The following is a 20,959-nucleotide window of genomic DNA, read 5'->3' on the forward strand; positions in this document are numbered from 1 at the left end:
GTGCTGTAAACAATACCTTGGCTGGGCTGGGTATCACTCTTTTGGGCAACACATCATTCTGTAAGTATACTTTCCACCCTGCTTTGTAATGTTTCTGCCTTGATCGCTTTTTGTAAACTGAGGTATTGTAGGGGAGCACTCCTTGTCACCCCAAGATGTGCCTCTTTGGTAGGCAGATTATTTTGTGCTGAAAACAATCAAGACCCAAAAGGCTCAGGAAGGAACTTTGATCTCTCCTAACTGACTAAAAAGGTTTAGATAGAACAACTGTTCTAGGAAAGAAACTATTGCCATAAATAACAAGGTATGGTAGGCAGGGAAGAACCTAGCGAGCTTGTTTTGTCAAAGTCCTCTCTATATGCCATTGTTTCTGGATGGCCTAGCAAACATGTCTTTACCAAACACTTATTCTTTCCATTCTTTCTGTGAATTCCTTTCCGTCCCTTTGACATCCCAGGCCCTCACCCCTTTTCTTTAGTCTAGAATGGCATATGTATTTTGGCTTGACCGAATGTTTTTGGCATCTCTAGTTTTTATGTAGATTCCATGTATGTTAATTTTCTCCTGTTAATGTGTCTTGTGTCAATTTAATTCTTAGACCAGCCAGAAGAAACTTAAAGGGTGGACAAAAATGTTTCCTCCCCAACAGTACATTCATACATCAACCTGCTTCTAAGCAAATTAAGAATGAGAGTCACCTTAACATAGTAGGACATTGTAGTTAATAAATGGTTTGTTGGCTGAATAGAAATTTCATTAGCCTAGCCTCATGTCTTTCTCTGCCTAGAGGGGTTGATCGGGGATATATGCAAATAAAGTTGATGTGCATATCACTGATACATTTGATAAAGTCTCCAAATTAATGCTTGTGGACAAAATGGAACAATATGATCTGGGTAGGAAATAAAGCAGTTAGACTTGGGTATCTAATTGAACAAGTGCCAAAGGAAACTGGTGTTTGAATTGATGTCAAAATAGAGGTATGTTTTTAGTGATGTGTTACAGGGCTCAGTGTCAGGATATAGGCTGAGAATTCTTTTTATAATACACACGAAGTTATATAAGGCAGACATGAAATCTGAAGTTGAAAAGAAACTAAGAAATTGAAATACACTGTATGATAGAATCAGGACCTGAAGATCACTTCCTTTCCATTTCTACTATCAACTGGATTGATGGATTAGGAAATTTATTAAGGCTTCAAGTAGCTTGGGGTTAAAAATAGCTTCCCTTTCTTGGGAGACAGAGTGAGGGGGGAGAATGCTGGGAGGCCAGGGCCATCACAACTAAGGCAGGGGAGGCTGTGAGCAGAAAGTGACAGTGTCAGTGAAAACGTAGAAGCTGAAATCACCAGAGATGAACCAGAAACCAGACACAGAACAGTAATGGTAGTTACAGATGCTGCCTCCAGTGCTAGTGCATTTCTTGTGTATACTCTTCTTTGGTCAGGACTGGATCAAGAAATGGGAGGCAGTGGACCTAAGCTCAAGGCACCTAGGGGATAAGCAGGATCAGCAGAGCCAGGGAAGGGGCTGATGGCCTTGCATCTAATTCCAAAAATAGTAGACGACACAAGGGCAGGATGGAGGAAATGTTGACTAGAAGCAGCACATGTGAAAAAGAACTGGTGATTTTATTTAATTTTTTTAAGAATTGGTGATTTTAGATACCACTAAGCTTAGTGTGAGTCAACAGTGTGATACGAGCATTTCTGGAGTGGGGAACTGTGCAATGGCTCCAGGCATGGACTGTGGTGAGATGAACTTCATGGTAGTTTGGTGTCTTTTTTTTTTTTTTTTTAAGTTTATTCACGTTTACAGAGAGAGAGTAAGAAAGAGAGGCAGAGAGGTGGAGGGAGAGGTAGACAGGGAGAATCCCAAGCAGTGTCTACACTCAGCACAGAGCCCAATGCAGGGATCAATCTCATGACCATGAGATTATGACCGTGAGATCAGGACCTGAGCCAATATCAAGGGTCAGATGCTTAACCGACTGAGCCACCCAGGCACCCTAGTGGTATATTGGTATCCTAACAAGTGTCCAGCCAGGGGCTAAAATGTTCCTCTTTCCTTCTCATAACATATTCATCTTACCTAGAGTGGCAATCTTCAGACTGGGATATGCCCCTTGCAGTATGCAAAGACTTTTTTAGGGATATGTGGGCATAGATGGTGTTCATGGAACTTTCCAAATTCTCAGCTTCTACAAGGGATTTTCCTGGCTTTGTTCCTGTGGTGCACATATCATTCCAATCATCATTCCCACTTTTTGTTTAATGACAGTCTTCCAACTTTACAAAATAAAAGTATGCCTCTTCTGATATATCCCAATGGTACACTGTGCCCAAGACACATTTATGAAAAATCAAAATACAATTCAAAATACTGGTGACTGAAATTCTCTTTTAATCAAGGTACCATAAGGCATACCTCTCAATTTCATTAATAGATTAATTTTCAATAAAAATCTACTGAGTATGTTCAACAATTACCAGAAGTTATATATATTTAAGTAATTTGATTATTACTAGGTATTTTTATTTACTATACAATAACTATATATATATATAACTTAATCTAATGGATTTTTAAAAATACCTAGAACCTTATACTTACAGAAATTTATTTTTAAAAACTGAATTTAAATCCACATAGATATATTTGTCATACAGAAGTATGATAGAGTGGTTAATAAAAGGCTTTAGAGCATAAGTATATATTACATTAAAATATAATGCTTTAGGGAAGTAGAATGGAAATATAATTGGAAGAATAAAAATGATATGAAACTTAAAGATGAGCTTGTTTTATATATTTTTTCAAGTGGATGATGGGAGATATCAAATTGCTACGGTATATTTCAGTCTACTGGATATATTCAAAAGAGTAATGTAACACTTTTTAAATGTCAATATTTACAATATGCCAGAGGAGAAAATAGATGTCAGCTTTAGAATGTTCAGGAGGATACTCAGTTTTCTAAACTATCTGGAGAGGTTTTTTTTTTTTTAACATCTATTTATTTTTGAGAGAGCACAAGCCGGAGAGGGGCAGAAAGGCAGAGAGACACAGAATCTGAAGCAGGCTCCAGGCTCTGAGCTGTCAGCACAGAGCCCGACGTGGGGCTTGAACCCACCAACTGTGAGATCATGACCTGAGCCAAAGTCAGACACTCAACTGACTGGGCCACCCAGGCGCCCCAATTTTGAGAGTTTTATAAGCAGAATGGTCTGCAGACCATTGTAGTAGAGGTTTTCTTGAGTCTTCCTCCTTGGGTTGGCAGGGGAGAAAGAAAGGCACTCTCTCCCCCCCCTCTCCCGTGAAGCAAAGTTTCCTCTTAGCTGATAAAATCTTAGTCCTACTTGAATTTTATGTTCTAGGAATTCTCAGTTCAAGAAACTTCTCAAGTTTACAGTTTCCTTATATGGGCAGTTTGGTAGGGTGAACAATGAAAATCTCATGACTACCTGCGGTCTTTTCTGGACTGGTTTTCTGGGAGCAACCTACCACTTTCTTTTGAACGGGCGGTGTATTTTGCCAGTCTAATTATTCCTCTTAGGGGCTCTTGTCAAAATTCCAGCTATACCAAGAAAGGTGACTTTCATCATCTTTTCTTATTATTTTAGGAAAATGTGTTCACACTGTAGTTGTACCTTAATCTAACAGAGTCCCAGAGAAATGGACTCAATTTTTCATTTTAATGAGGAGGAAAATCAGGTTAAGAAAGGTGAGTTAATCAGTGACATAAACCTAAGTGTCACAACTAGCACCAAAACTTGGGTCTTGTGTTTCTCTCCCCGTTTCCACGTTACCTCAACTAAGGAATGGTTTTTGGAGTTGAGAGGTGGGTGTGAAAGTAAGATAAAATTGTGATCCCAGTGTTCCAAGAGATAGGTCAATGTCTAATGCCATTAAAACATGGACCTATCCAGAAACCAACAATCTTCAAGATTTTATTGGAGCTGGATTTAGAGTCTTGCCTAGAAACCAGCCTAAATTCAGGGCAGTTTTTAATTTCCAATAAACCTGTGTTCAGTTGCATGGTAAATGAGAATATTGTCCTTTTTGTCCAATAACTTCTACCCACATTTTTTCCAGGACATATTCCATGAATATATTTATGTAACTAATAGAAAACGCTAAAACTTTTTTTTTTCTAGGAAAGAGGATTAGATGTAAAGTGTGAGTGTGCTCTCCTCTGTTCCTTGCCTTTCCAACACCCCCCCCTTAAAACACAACTATGCAGCGCCTGGGTGGCTCAGCTGGTTGAGCGTCTGACTTTGGCTCAGGTCATGATCTCACTGTTAATGGGTTCGAGCCCTATGTCGGGCTCTGTGCTGACAGCTTGTTCAAAGCCTGGTGCCTGCTTTGGATTGTGTGTCTCCTTCTCTGCCTGCCCCTCTCCCACTCGCACTCTGTCACTCTCTGTTTCTCAAAAACAAATAAGTGTTTAAAAAAACAACAAAAAAACCCACAACTAAATTAGTTACCTTATTTATCCTGAGCTAGTACATATCTATCTAAGGGAGTAACTATTTGAATGTGATAATCTCATTGTATATGAATTATCTCCCTAAGAGTGAATTAGACATTAACCTCTAAAAACCTAATTATGTGAACAACGACCACAGTCCTGACTGAGGATCCATTGGTGAGTCCAACTGAAACTCCGGCACTCCAGATGACAGTCTCTGGAAGCATGGTATTGAGGACAATTGACTCTTGATAATGGGCTAGAGGCCAAGATTTTGTTTTTGTTTGTTTAAAAGCTACAAATGGGTTAGAACATACTAAATTCTCATCAAGATGTCATTTGCTTGAACTTCAGTTCTTTGGTATTTAAAGCACTCTTTCTCTGGTGTTCTTACTTTGTTGCTATTACTTTGGTTCCTCTCTTCCCTATGGGAAATTCTCACTCTTCTGATTTTCTTCTGAAAAGAACAGCTGTGGGGTTGTCCACTTCCCTCCTTGTTGCCATGAGTTAACTAAAGATAATTGGAATTTCAGTGGCCTTTTGTGGAAACACATGATCTCTCTACGCTGGTTCATCTAGGGCCTCTCCTTTCTCATCGCCTCCACTATTGTTTCCTTTTATCACCTTTGGACTTTCCATCAGCTCCCTTGAATTCTTTGATTTATTCTCTTTCAAAACCTTCTTATCTTCCATCTCTCTGTCCACCCCTGCCAGAGAGTTGCCTCCCCAACCCAGTTACTCAACCCAACTATGAGCTTTACGCTCCCTGCCCTGATAGGGGACTCTCAAGGATCTTAGGAAACCCAAAAGTAATCACCTGCAGCTGACAAGACTGCCTGGAAACAAAGGTTATTTTATGCACTCAGATGGGCTTTGGACATACCCAGAATAGCCCTTTGGTGCAGTCTTAGTTACTCACCCAAATTTTAGTCCACAGCCTCCATAAGATTACATATTAAGTCCAAAAACAACCTTAAAAGTCTCCTCCACAAAGACCGATGAAAACTCTTAGCCTTCATATTGAACAGGTAACCTCAACTTGCTTTCATAATCTTTGCTAGCCCACAAAATGCTAGTAAATGACAGTTCATATTTATTTGCTTCCTACTTTTCTCAGAGAAACAGAAGTTACTTATGGTTAAAAAGTATAATCAATGCATATAAATGAAACTTCTAGAAACAATAAGGTCAGAGAAAAACAACTATACAACATGTGCAAGGTATGTAGCATGTGTTTTTGTTAAGCAAGAAGAGAGTATTTTTTTCCTAAAGTGAAATGAGTGATTATTCTGGAAGAAAGATGAGGAAAAATGTAGGACAAAATCTGAAGGGATAGAGACAGTTGTAGAAAGTTTGTGGAACAGGAATTTTGCGTCATGTGGTCAAAGAGGACTATGATTCAATGGGTTTATTTATAAGCTTTTTAAAAATGAGCTTTAGTATCAACAGTATATTAGTGGAAAACTAAAGTTCATTTTTCTCTTCATTAAAATGACAAAATTTTCTTGGATTATTGATTTGTTCTTTTTTTTAATTTTTTTAAACATTTATTTATTTTTGAGACAGAGAGAGACAGAACATGAATGGGGGAGGGTCAGAGAGAGGGAGACACAGAATCTGAAACAGGCTCCAGGCTCTGAGCTGTCAGCACAGAGCCCGACGCGGGGCTCGAACCCACAGACCGCGAGATCATGACCTGAGCCGAAGTTGGCCACTTAACCGACTGAGCCACCCAGGTGCCCCTTGATTTTTTCTTAATAAGAGATTGCAAAAGCCTTTTCTTTACCTTCTGAATAATTCAGGTAGGCAACAATGATTCTGTCTTACCAGAGTAATTTCCTGTGTTTACAGTGATTTTGTCATGTCCTTGATTATTTAAGAATCATCTCACTTTTGAAAGAACCAGTCTTTTACAATCATGTTACCTCCTATATTTATTTTTGAAATCTTTCACTGCCACTTTGGTTAAATAGGTAGCCAAGCACTGTTTCAATGACCCATGATCCTATTTAACCAAGTGTTCAAAATGTTTTCACATTTTTGACAACCTTTGATATTTTGCCTTGCACCACTCAAACCCTAAATGAAATCTTGAACTCGAATGGACATGAAAATCTCACATTTGTTCCCTCTTAATATCTAAAGAAAGACATAGGTTTATTTGATACACTCAGTTGCATAAAAAGCATCATCAGATAAGAAGAGATGCTTAACCTGCCAGAAGTTATTTGTATGGGTCAAATGTTAGTAACATAAATATTTCAGTAACTGTATCAAGTCACGAGAAATCAATATAATGTCCGTCATAATTCCAGTCATTGCTCGAAAATGATGTATGCCACAGAAACAACTAAATTCCTTTGTTAGGTGAACTCTCCTCAGATCTTTAACCATGGTTCTTTGAAGCTTTTTATCATTTAAAGAGAGCTGTTTCACTATCAGGTTTCCCTGAAGTGTGTGTCATCAGTGACAGGCTAAAGTGCTTGTCTTCAACAAAAAGGGACTATCATAGAGACCCACGGAAAGCACTATTCCAGGTACTCTAGGGTGCAAGCTTCTGCAGCTTTGCTTAAATAACTTCAACACCACACCACTGGGGCTGAGTCGGGATTTCCAGACCTCCAGGGAAGAAGCTGATGGGTTTATAAAACTGCTGACCTGAGATCCAGCAAAACAGCAATCAATTACATAGAATTGAATGAACTGATGAAGGACGACTTGATTAAGGCTTTCGTTTAGAAAATTGCTGATGGTTTAGTGTTCTATTTTTTAAATGTTTATTTATTTATGTTGAGAGAGAGAGAGAGAGAGAGAGAGCGAGAGCAAGCGAGCATGAGCAGAGGGAGGGGCAGAGAGGAGAGAGAGAATCCCAAGCAGGCTACATGCTGTTAGCGCAACACCTGACATGGGCCTCAATCCCACGAACCGTGGGATCAAGAATTGAGCCAAAATCAAGAGTCAGATCCTTAACTGACTGAGCCACCCTGGCGCCCCCTGTTTTCTTGATATAAGGACTTCATTTTTCTTTTTTTTTTTTTTTTTTTTTCCGGAAGCTATCTCTAACTCAGAACAATTCAGTAGATTATACTTTTGTAAACAGAAATGAAACATTTATCTTTTTTCTCCCTGCCTGATTCCTCCAGAATTCACAAGCTCCTATTGAGTATTTTCATGGCAATATAATTATTTGGACAGACTTAGTAAGAATCTATCTTTCTTGTAACCAGACATAATGGAGAAAATTGATGATATAACCAAGGCTTTGACTGGTAGGTCGTATCTGAGAATGATGTACATAAAATCAGATATGACCAGACACCTTTAAGGAACCACAGTAAACTTTGTGGAAATAACACTTACAAAACCCTCTTGGGGAAACTAGCCTGGTACTTGGCTTATGGGATGTCTAGTCTTACTGGCAAAAAAGGAGGGTCACTTCCTGACAGGCTCAGGAAACAGATATTTTGAGGGCTTTGAGAATAGAAAACTTCATCCCAATCTAGAGGTACTGTAGGTAAAATCTGATGGCAAGTTCTTGGCTTCTCATCTTTTAAAAGTCATATCTGAGATTTTTTATAAAAACTTAGGGCAAAACAAAGTTTCAAAGGCCTGTGTCATCAACTACTATCCTTGTCTCATCTGCATAAACAGAGTCCAGCTTTACTGGGTAAACAAGAATAGTCTTACTGGGAGTACCTTTGACCAAAAGGGAGGTGACTGTACAGAAACAAAAATTACGTTTCAGTAGAAAACTGTAGCACACCCATGTGGGTTATCAGATTATTTCGCATTTCCTTGTAAACTACATGGCAGTGTTACCTAGATCAAATTGGACTGTCTTACACATTTTGTCTGTCCTTATCCAATTTTCTATTCCTTTCGTTTCCTTCAGTATCTGGCTACAACTCTCCAAACTAATGTTCCCACTTTTTCTCTTGTTCTCCTGACTCGGCATCACTGAGAACTAAAAGCTGACTACCCAGATCCCTGTCGAGATTCTAGATGGTCCTATAGTTGAACTGTCCTCTCAGGCTCTAAAGGAATCCTGAGAGCTGAAGCTGGACAACTTGATATCTACTTCAAAGGACTCATCAGCACAGCGCACTATGTGTGGACAACCTTCCTGCCCGGAGCTGCTATATGGGCCACTCAGGAAGTTTATCAGAACTCCCACAGCTTTTATGCTCGGCTCCAGGAAATAACTATGACTGTGGACAATCTTATAAAACCTCTCTGATGTCTGTGCTGTCACCCAGAACTTTCAAAATGTGATAAAATGGCCACTGCCTTTATCACTTTACCATCTAAAGACGTTTCCAGCCCAACCTTTAGGAATCTTCCTAATTGGCTGCGCTCTGGATTCAGAAACTGCGTTTATAGTCTGCTCCAATCATTAATCTTTGTTTTTCTTCTCCCTGCCATAGCAAATACCCCTCATTAAATACCTGATTGCTCATACCATCCAGCAAAATCCTCTACCATGAAGTTTCAGACTCAGCTCGAGTAGTCCTTGAACAACAGAAAGTTTCAGAAATAATTGACACGAAGTAGCTTTCCTCAGCTGTTCACTAGGAAACCTGGTTTCCCTTGGACAAAAGAGGGGACTAATGAAGATGGCCTTAACATTCTTCTTAAGGTTGACAAAAGAATCAGGCTGGTTTCTTCCTAATTATAGGCCTGAACTCTCTTTCCTTAGTGTATTTACTTCAGAAAACTTTCCATCGTAAATTCCTTTTTCTGCCTCTTCAAGAGGTAAATTTTCTACAACTTAGGAATGTCTTCCTCAAATACCTGGGAGCCATGCCATTGAAATAGAAATATCAGGAAGGCTCCATGTCTACCAGTCTCAGGAGGAGGGAGGAGAGTAGCCTATGTTCAGTAAGTGACAATTAGCAAACATAGATGACCAAATCACAATGACCAATGTCCCCACCAATGTCCTCCACTACTTTAACACTAGCTCATCCCAATGATTAAAATCTTTCCTGTCTTTGTTTCAGTGGAGTTGACTTCAGTCATGAATAAAGTCTTCCTCGTCTATTAAGTTATCCGGTGCCATACATGTGTGTGTATATATATATATATATATATATATATATACACACACACACACACACATATACATGTACATATATATGTATATATACACATACATATGTATATACATACATATATACATATGTATACACACATATATACATATGTATATACATATATATATATATATATATATACACATATACCCACACATATACATATACATATACACACACACACATATGGCACTGGATAACATATATATATATGTATATATATGTATGTATGTATGTATATATATATATATGTTATGTGTATATATACATATGTAATATACACATATATATTATATATATTATGTATGTATATATAATATACATATACATATTATATATACACACGTGTATAACCAGATAACTTATATATATTATGTATGTATATGTATGTATGTACATATGTATGTAGATACATATGTATGTACATATATATACATATACATACATATATATATATGATTTTATTTTATTTTTCTTTGTTTTTACAACACAGCAACATGAGCACATGCGGAGAAAGGGAAGGGTTTGGTGCTCATGTTGTTCACGTGGTACTTTATCCTTCAGTCACTCCAGGTGTGTCCCTTGGTAGTTTTCTGTGTGGATTTGACATTATGGGCAATTAAGTTGCTTACATGGGAAGGAAGAGCCAGCTTACCAGTATGTGATGTTATCTATAGACCATAGAAGCAAAGTCATTCTTGAGGGGAAGAAAAAAACCCTCCCTGTTTTCAGTGTGAAAGTATTTCAGTCAATAAGACTTAACATAAAATTATGTGTCCCCGTCTCTCATATATTAATAAAAAGTTTAGAAAGCAGTAGTTAGGCAGTTTTATGTCAGATAAATAGCATACCTACAGCTCATTATTGAAAGCATTAATTAAAGATTAAAAACATAAGACGTCTTATAGAAATTTTACGTGGTCCCTGGTTCTTAGCATTCAATTATCATTTCTGAAATCTGAAATCAACATATTTTATGTGTGAATTGTGAGTACATTTGAAAATGCAAAGTCAAAGGCGTGCCTTCTAGCGGGCTGACTGAAGGGAAAGGGCTGTGATTACGCCTCATTTTCACCCTCTACATCACGATCTCATTGATTATGTTCCTCAGCTTGCTAAGGGTTCTGTGAGGTGATTTTCAAGATGAATATTGCTATTTGCAGGATTTCCTGAATAGGAATATTTCAGGAGTAAATTGCACAAACCAAGCGATGTGCAGTCAATTTTCACTCCAGCATAAACAATGCATTAGAACAGAGCCCTTAAGGCTTTTTTTTTATTTGGGTTTCATTACACAGCTAGCTGCATTGCATCAATAAGCATGAAGTGCCAAGCAGGCAAAACTGAGGCTCACAGAGGGTAGTACATATTTTTCTAACAGGTGCTCCGAGTTTGACTAGAGAAAACAAATGACCTGGATGTCAAGGCCTTAGGCTCCTTGTTTCAGAGGTAGCCATGGCTACTGTGGACAAAGAAAATGTCTTTAAAGTTAGGAAATGGAGGCTCCTCGCACATCGACTTTCTTGGCATTAACTGATTCCTAAGATTTTAGTGAAGAGTTTCTTTCTCTGTATTAAAAAATGGGCACGGACTCCACAAAAGCGTTTAAAAACTGCTTTTGGCTTTCAGTAATTGAAAGTGAAGTGAAGCCCATTTTCCCATCTTTCCTTAACTGGAAAAAAAAGAAGTTTAATCTCTTTAAGTAGGGGGCTATAGCAGGCTGGACAGCCTAAAATCACATATCTTACAGCAGAACGCTAAGCAATCTTAATAAATCATTTATCAGACGGTGAATTTAGAGAGAAGCTAGACAAAGAGGGATAAAGAACTAGGTAAGTTAGTAAATTATTCACATAGGTCACTATTTCCTGATTACCAGCTAGGGGTTTTTGCCTCGGATAGAGCCACACGCAAAAGAAAAAGGCTAAGGGCATATTTTTGAAATCTGCACTCCAGAGGTGAGAAGCTCAGAATATGCACAGAGGACTGAAGCCAAAGACTTTTACCGCCAGGGAAAAAGCAGCTGCCTCTCCCCTCAGTGATTTAGACCAGGCTGCAGGAGGCAAATACCATGACTCCCTGAAACTATGCACAGCAGTGACAGCACAGCTGACAGGAGCTCTCACTCTAAACTGCAGGGACCTAATTTGGCACAAACCTATGGGCCACGGACAAACAAATGCCCAATGCGAGTTTTTGCTATTTGAGAACCACTGTGGGGGGTTTCGACTGGGAGTAAAGTCACTTTGGTTGCGTCAACAACATCCATTTGTGCTGGCAGATTTTGTTATCCTTTCTATTCAATATATTCCATGCACAGAGATAGCTAATATTGAATATATTTTTCATTACTTTAATGAAGAAGCTCATTTTCACTAAAGGATGCATCAAAAGTAAAGGGATGTTGGGGCGCCTGGGTGGCTCAGTCGGTTGAGCGACTGCGGCTCAGGTCATGATCTCGCGGTTTGTGAGTTCGAGCCCCGCGTCGGGCTCTGTGCTGACAGCTCAGAGCCTGGAGCCTGTTTCAGATTCTGTGTCTCCCTCTCTCTCTGACCCTCCCCCATTCATGCTCTGTCTCTCTCTGTCTCAAAAATAAATAAAACATTTTAAAAAATTTAAAAAAAAGATATTGCAGGACATTTGCAATTCATATCACACCTCTTTAATTTGAACTACACAATCCATCGTGCCCCTTCCTGCTACCCACCGAAAGATCATATTTGCTCTTTCACTGAGAGGAGAATCTGGCTGAGGTTGTCGTCTGTTGGACTAAGTAACTACTTCTTTGTTGAGATTACGGGGTAACGAACAATGAGTATTGTGAGATAAAGTTGCACTGGAGAATGGACAGAAGTCAAATACCTCGGAGGACACCATGTACTAGCAAGGTGAAAAAATGGAAAGGATTCCAGAACTGGTGGCTTCTCTGAATGATGACGTGGCTTTGCATTCCCCCAGTCTTGTCTCTGTGTCTACACATAATGCGAAGGCAGGGTGGCTAGTGCGGCAGAAGCCACGGCTTAGTGTCAAGACCTCTACCGTGCCGTCATTGTTCCAGCTGTGTCTTTACCTTTCCCTGACCCGTATGCTTTCTTAAAGCCAGCCAAATTCATTCTGGTAAAGCCTACTGTGACTTGGCCTTAATCGTCAGACTTGAATGGAAGACCGTGACGCTGGATGAGCAGCCTGGGGTTTGCAGGGGTGAAATGACATCTACCTGCGATGTACGTGGCATCATCTGTGCGTGGGGGCGGCTAACAGAATGGTAGATATACATGGCAGGAGAAGGTAAGGTAAGAGTAGCGGAGCGCAGTTTGCAAAATAACTCATTTTAGCTATTTCAACCTCTCTCTTTCCTTAATCTCACTCAAGCCCATCTTTCTTAACCTTTGACTTCTTCTCTAGAATATCCTCACGCTTCATTTCATCCTTGCCTTATCTCCTACCAAAACAGCACCCCGCGGAGATTAAAAACATTAGGTTGTAATAATCCTGCAAAACAAGAGGTTGAGATTTCAGTTTAATTGGTTTATTTGATTAGCTACTTAATGTTGTTGACCCAGAGGAGATGCAAAGTAGGACATCAAGTTGGGATAAATCTTTGGAATATGCTCCTGGGAAGAGAGAAAATACAGGGACAATCAATGTGTATAGAGATGCTAAAAGAAGATGGTGGCATCCAATTGGCATGTTGGCCTGGAGCACTAGACTTACCCGTGGCACCTCTTTACCAATTTGGGTGTCTGGTTGCCACCTTTCTTCTTTGATTCAAAAATGTAAGTACCTACCATACACTGGGCCCTGAGATGGAGGTGTCGAGAAAGGAGTGGGGTAAGGGGGTAAAGTAAGAAGATGCCCTCTGCATTCAAAGAAGATTTTGATGGGGTACTCAAGTCTGTACAGTTTAAGTGTCCATCAGTGTACAAAGGTTATGGGAAATGGATACAGAGGTTTATAAGCAATCCTAAAAGCGTTTTTTACTCTACTGAGGGTATGGAACAAAGTTTTGAAGAAGCAAAGACATTGAATTCAGTCTTGATGGATGTAGAAAACTTCATCGTGCCAAATAAGGAGAAAGAAGACATTTAAGGAAGAGAGGAAAGAAGATCAAGAACACAAAACACAGCATGAAACCACATGCATCAAAACATACCATACAATCTGCTGTGGCTAGAATATAAAGGGACGTTGTTGACAGAATGAAAGGATACAGACATAAACTTGAGTCAGCCTGAGAGGGTTTTCTAATGTCTACTAAAGAGACTATACATTATTTGGTAGGCACCTAATCTCCTAATCTCCTAAACAACTTTAGTTTTACAGAAGGAGTCTACACATGTACATTAAGTGCAATTAAAGTAGGGATGGGAAGTAGATCATGGTAACAAACATGATGAAGACATTCTAGTGATATGTTTAATGAATAGATTATTGCTAGTAAATGCTGTAAGGAAAAGCAAAAAAATGCTAGTCAGTTATTATTATCATTACTATTGTTATTATAACAACAATGATGATTATGATAATGAATCAGTGATACTGCCATTCTTTTGGAAAACAAGATTTAAAGCAAAAAGTCCCTACCTTAAGGTCAAACGGTCCTGTTTGATTTGGTTGACTGTAAATTTCCAACTGATTTCTAATAGGAGCCAGCCACAGAAGCAGATGATTTAACTGCTCTTCAAGCTGTCCAAGGTCTTTTATGTGTGCCTCAATTTCTCCTTGTTTCTCAGGCAAATCTCTAGAAACCTGTAAGGAAAAAGAGTAAAACATTCCCATGGTTTAAATAAAAAAGTAAAAAATAAAGTTATTTGCTATAAAATGTCATCGAAATTCACTGATTTGGGTATTGTAACAAGGTGATATTGATTACTTACATGGGTTACATGTTAGAATTTAATTCATGCATACAAATCATTTATTAATAGTCTTCCCCAAAACTCTGTGCTTTAAAGACAATGAGCCTTTCCTTTTGGAAATTCAAAACACACACTCACACAAATGCATAGCCAACTCCAACTCCTACCATTACAGTATATTCTTGAACCACTCATTCACTAAACATAATGGTGCATTGCATATTAGATGGCAGATACTTTGTCTTTACAAAGTATAACTTTGTTTAATGTTAAGGAGAATTATACAAGGGAATTCTTCTATGAACAAAGAAAAATGTGGAGGTAAGCTATAGTTTAGGGGTCTAAGTATAACGAAGTAAAACAAAATCAGATGACTAGAATGAAAACGTTTGGATAAGAGTAGAATATATCAGCATGATTATAGGCTATTTTTATTAAGGCCTTACAATGTGTCAAACACCATCTTTGGAAGTTTCACATTTACTGCCTTCTTTAATCCATCCAACAATCCTAAGATATGGATACTATTATTATCCCAATTTTATAAATGGATGATGACATTAGGGCTGGGAAACATGAAATAACTTGGGAAGAAGTGTGCTAGATATTCTGTTCAACACCGAAGTCTAGAGTTAGGCTGCTGGGTTTAAATCTTAATTCCTGTTCTTTCCGAGCACTTTAGCTAAGTTTTCTTTAACTTTCAATGCCTTCTCTTCAGAAGGCAGACAATGACACTACCTGCTTCACAGGGTCATTATACAAATTAAATAAAGTAATCCATGTAAATAGCTTAGAGCAATATCCTGCATAGTAGTGAGGGACAATAAAGTCACTGAATGTTAGTGATAGTTGCTCAAGCTCAGGTGTGAGTATCGAGCCAGGATAAGCAAGAATAAAGCCTTTTTCTTCAGACTATCAAGGGCTAAAACAAGTAGGTACCCAGTAGTAAAGAACATCAACCTGAAATGGCAACTCTTGATTATAGAAAACTAACACTATTCTAATAACGTAACGTTATATTATAATATGAACACAAGTGTTACAGTAGACATCTATTATAAAATGCGATGTTATGATAGATAACATTTAAAAATTATGGGGTGCCTGAGTAGCTCACTTGGTTAAGTGTCCGACTGTGACTCAGGTTATGATCTCACGGCTCATGAGTTCGAGCCCCGTGTGTGAGCTCTCAGCACAGAGCCTGGACCCTACTTCAGATTCTGTCTCTGGCTCTCTCTCTCTGTCCCTCTCCCATTCATGAACTCTCTCTCTCTCTCTCAAATATAAATAAACATTAAAAATTATTTTTAAAAAAATTAAAAAGTTTTATTTCCAGTATAGTTAACATTCAGCATAATATTAGCTTCAGGTGTATAATATAGTGATTCAATACTTCGATCCATCATCCAGTGCCCATCACAACAAGAGCTCTCTTTAATCACCATCATCTATTTCACCCACCCCCCACCCCCCTCCCCTCTGGTAACCATCACTTTGTTCTCTAGACTTAAAGGTCTTTTTCTTGGTTTTTCTCTCTTTTTCCTTTGCTTGCTTGTTTTCTTTCTTAAATTCTACGTATGAGTGAAATCAAATGGTATTTGTCTTTCTCTAACTTATTTCACTTAGCATTATACTCTCTAGCTCCATCTATGTCACTGCAAATGACAACATTTCATTCTTTTTTATGGCTGAGTAATATTCCAGTGTGTGTGTGTGTGTGTGTGTGTGTGTGTGTGTGTGTGTAAGTATACACACATACCACATCTTCTTTATCCATTCATCTGTCAATGGACACATGGACTCTTCCATAATTTGGCTACTGCAAATAATGCTACTATAAACACAGGGGTGCATGTATCCCTTTGAATTAGTGTTTTTGTACTTTTTAGGGGGTAAATACACAGTAGCGCAATTACTGGGTGGTATGGTAATTCTATTTTTAGTTTATTGAGAAACTTCCATACTGTTTTCTAGACTGGCTGCATCACTTTGCATTCTGACCAACAGTGCAACAGGTCTCCTTTTTCTCCACATCCTCACCAATATTATAGGGAATATTGAAAAGGTAAACTAGGTAAGCATACTATATACTAGTGCGTCATGTGAATAATGGCCCATACTTTGGAACAACTGTTTCAGATATTTTTAAAAGAGCTAACTAAAGAACATTATGTTCTTTAATTGCACCCAGAGCTGTGAGGTGAAAAGGAGACACATTAATGGACAAAGTAACTTATCAGTTAATTTATGGGAGAAGGAATTTTATATATGCTCTGATTATATGTAAACAATATGTATTTTGAAATGTATAAATGCATTTTTATATATATTCTGTAACACGCATGTGCATGCATGAGTAAAGGGTTAACATTCAGCCTTTACTGAAGCAGTCCAGCCTGGGACTGACCTTAGGCTCCCAAAGCAATGTTTCCTTGTAATGCTAACTTTAAGATGACTGGGAAATGTTAGGCCTGCCTTGTTTGTTGTATAGAACTGTATCTGCATTGGAGAATTTGTGAATTCGAATGTAACCTAGGGTCTATATGACTAGAATGGTGTAGAAGATGAAAGGGAAATACAGACGTGGCTTCTATTTAAAGTGAGCTGCAAAGAGCTTGGTTTTTACCCCTGGCAGCCTTTCCCTGTGTGGGCCAGGAGTCAAAAGAAGCGCAGTGTGAAGTTAGCATGCAATGCTTGTCCACGGATAATGAATCACGATGCTGTATTTGCTTTGACTAGTATCCTGCTATAAAGTCTAGTAAACAAAATATTAGATAAAGGCCTATTTGTATTTCGTGAGTTCTAACCCATAATGACACCTATGGTGATGAATTATACTTAACGTATTTGTGTGTGAGTGTGTGAGTGTTTGAGTGTGTGTGTGTATGTGTGTGTGTGATAGTTGATATCATAAATGTAATTCCATGTATGTAACATATAATGTAATAATGCTTTCAACTTATCTTTTCTAGCATTTATCAGGAAGGTACTAAACAGTTTATTTTTATTGGATCATTTTCTAGTCACAAGTACATGAAAAAAACATTTTATAGCTTCAACTTGCAGCATCTAAGGGCCACTAGATTCTGAAGCTAATGGAAATAATAGCCATCATATTTTATTAAAATCTCTAAAATTGAGCTACGAACTTGTTTACATCTGATCACACATAGGGTTCACATTTCCACACAGAAATCTGTATAACTTACAACTAAGACTGTTAGTTTCCTTTTCATATTCCAAACCCATCCCTTCCTGGTTCTAGAACAATTCCTGAGAGCACACAGTTTGGTGGGTGAGACTTGACCAATATCTGAAATAATTAAATGATCGTCTATGAAGAGATTGTGGGGCACAAGTGGTTTTCAGGGTAATTATGACATCTACATTGGGTATATCCTTGTGTTTCCCACCACTATAGCATATGTCTTATACTATTTGTTGTTTACATTGACCTCCCTCACTGAGCTTTCATTTCTGGATGAACTGGGTTCCTACACATGACAGGCATTCAATAAACACCTGGTGAATGAAAGATAAAAAATTTCAAAATTCCGGATTTTTTTTTCAATTTAAGAAGCATGTATGTCCAGAGTTATCAACAGAAAGAATATAATTTCATCCTCAAGTTAAACAGCTTTAATTAACAGACAAAAATATTAGTAGATTGGACTATATAAAAAGGAGAAACTTCTGCATGGCAAAAAAAAAAATCTTCAAAGCAAAGTCAAAGGACAAATGACAAATTATAAAAACAGTATTTGTGACATCTCAGATAAAGGACTAATTTTCTTAATACATAGGAAGGTTCTGCACATTAATTTTAAAAAGGCCAACAACCCAGAGGAAAAAAACTGGACAGAAGTTAAGGACAGTCCACAAAAAAGAAAACGTAAATGGATTTTAAACATACATAAAAAAGCTAAACTTTGTAACGAGAGATCCAAAAATTTCATCTATTGCACTGACGGAAATCTAAGTCTGAAATACACCAGGCTGCTAAGGCTGTGGAAAATATACTATTCTATAAGGCCAGTGAAATGTACATACTGGTGTACCCCTTGTGGAAGAAAATTTGGCAATATCTATCAAATGCATATAACCCTTGACCCAGAACTTTTACTGCTAGGAATTTATCTTGTAGATGTATTTATGCAACAAAAGTCACCGCGTGGTGACGGTAGGCAGATGGTGGATGGGGTGGAAGATTTTTACTGTATCTGAAACTTTTGCAAAATATAAATGTATCACCTTCACAAAGAACTAAATTAATTTAGAAAGGAAAACTACCAGATTCTCTTCTTACCAAAAATAATGGCGACAATATATAATTTAATAACAAATCATTATTAATAGGCTACAACATATCTAAAGCCATCAGTCCAAAATTGTGATTATTTTCCTATGACAATATCGCTTAATTAATGGTAGGGTAGAATGTGAAACTTTCTGACATATAATTTTTGTGCTTTTCCACACCTTCAAAAGATTCTTCAGGAATTGATGGCTTCTGTGTAGTTCATGGGAAAAGATAACGTGAATAATTTATGATGTAGAATACGAGTAGGTTTCATGTCAGCTTTTATGTGTCTTAAAATTATTTACCGTTACAACTACTACTTTATGTTCTTATCAAAATATGTATATTAACAGTTTACTAGTAAAATGCATCATTTTCCTAATAATCTTTTTAAATATTATATAATCATACTTTTCATACAATATGTTCCCTGTGGTGAAAGCAAATAAATTAAACACTCTCGGTTTCTTTATGTGTTAATTTAGTATCTAACCAAGTCTTGACCTAATTTCACACAAGATTAGCTTCCGTTTTTTTCAACTTCTGAATTTTAATTTCAACTGTGTAGAAATTTTAATACTAAGATAAACAGAGATGTCTGTTTTAGAAATAAACAGATATTAAATACTGGCTTCATATCTTACACCAAAAACATTCTAGAGAAATTAAAGTGTTAAGTGTAAAAAAATTAACAGAATTAGAATAAAGTATTGCTGTGAGTAAGCTCTTTAGAAGAAGAAAGTAATGTGAATAAACTATTAAATATAATATTTGTATTGCTCATTCAAAATTCAGGCCAATTAGCAGAATTAAAAACAAATGACAGCTGAGTCTATTTGTAGCATCCATCAGACGATGGGTAATAATCTTTTCATATAAAAAGATCTTTTAATACATGAAACGAGATGGAGAATCTACTGGAAAACTGGATAAAGAGTATAAACAGGAATTTGACAAAAAATGAAAACATCCAATAAACAAAAGTCCAAAGTAATCAATGGAATGCAAATTAAAACAGCAAAAATAAACCATCATTTGCCTATTATACTGGCTTTTGTAAAAGGTATTTATCAAAGTTCTAGAAAATAAGCACTCTTAAGATGTTTGTTAGAGGACAAATTCTTACATTTACTATAGGGACTAATCTGATAATTCATACCAAAAAGCAAGACTTCTACCCTGAAAATTACAAACATGCCTGAGAGATTAAGAAAAGCCTAAACAAATAAAGGAATATACCTTATTCTCCTACTAGAAGAAACCATTTGGAAGGTCCTATATTGTAAAGACTCTCTTCAAATAAGCTATAAATTCAATTCAATCTCTTTTAAAATTATAAGACCTGGTTGTTAATAGAAAGGGATGTGCCAAGTCTAAGATTTATATGCAAATACCAAGCACCAAGAATATCCAACACGATCTTGAAGAACAACAAAGTTTAAAAATCCCCTATCAGAGGGGCACCTGGGCGGCTCAGCATGTTAAGCCTCTGACTCTTGATTTGTGCTCAGGTCATCATCTCACAGTGTAAGAGATGGAGCCCCTCAGCGGGTTCCATGCTGGCAGCATGGAGCCTGCTTGGAATACTCTTCTTTTCTCTCTACCTCTCCCCTGCTTATTCTCTCTCTCTCTCTCTCTCTCTCTCTCTCTCCCTCCCTCTCTCTCAATAAACAAAAAAAGAAACAAACAAACAAACTTAAAAAACAAAGGATGGGGTGCCTCGGTGGCTCGGTCAGTTAAGTGTCCAACTCTTGACTTTGACTCAGGTCATGATCTCAAGGGTCATGAGTCCGAGCCCTGCATCAGGTTCTGCAATGACAATAGGGAGCCTACCTAGGATTCTCTCTCTCTCTCTCTCTCTCTCTCTCTGCTCTTCCCCTGCTCACAGTCTCTCTCTCTCTCTCTTTCTCTCTCAAAATAAATAAATAAACTTCCAAAAAATAGAATGTTTACTACCAGGTATCATTATTTAATATAATGAATTATGTGTGGTATTGCTGGACTATATGTATTTACTTAATTTATGACAATAGTGCCACTTTAGTTGAGTGGAGGGTGGATGATCTAGAAATACACATGCTCTACAGGTGTTTGAAGTCAGAAGAAAGCTTATCCTCAGCAAGGGAGGCAACTGGGAAGGTGTTAATTACTGGGAATGAACATGAAGGAAGATGCTGGGGTAATGTTCTAATTCTTGATCGGGTGCTAGAAGCATGGTAAGCTAATTTTAAAAA

General features: G+C 37.7%; 1 protein-coding gene across 16 annotated transcripts in view; it reads right to left on the reverse strand.

Annotated features, from left to right (window-relative positions):
* Nucleotides 1-20,959, reverse strand: part of DMD (dystrophin) — a 2,092,562-nt gene that overhangs the window by 699,873 nt on the left and 1,371,730 nt on the right. For all 16 annotated transcript variants that reach the window (XM_053201917.1, XM_053201921.1, XM_053201923.1 and 13 more), the window contains one exon: nt 14,151-14,315. In XM_053201917.1, the coding sequence (XP_053057892.1) occupies nt 14,151-14,315 (165 nt within the window). The remainder of the gene's footprint in view (nt 1-14,150; nt 14,316-20,959) is intronic.

This window comes from Acinonyx jubatus, chromosome X (assembly GCF_027475565.1).
Source record: "Acinonyx jubatus isolate Ajub_Pintada_27869175 chromosome X, VMU_Ajub_asm_v1.0, whole genome shotgun sequence".
NCBI lineage: Eukaryota > Metazoa > Chordata > Mammalia > Carnivora > Felidae > Acinonyx > Acinonyx jubatus.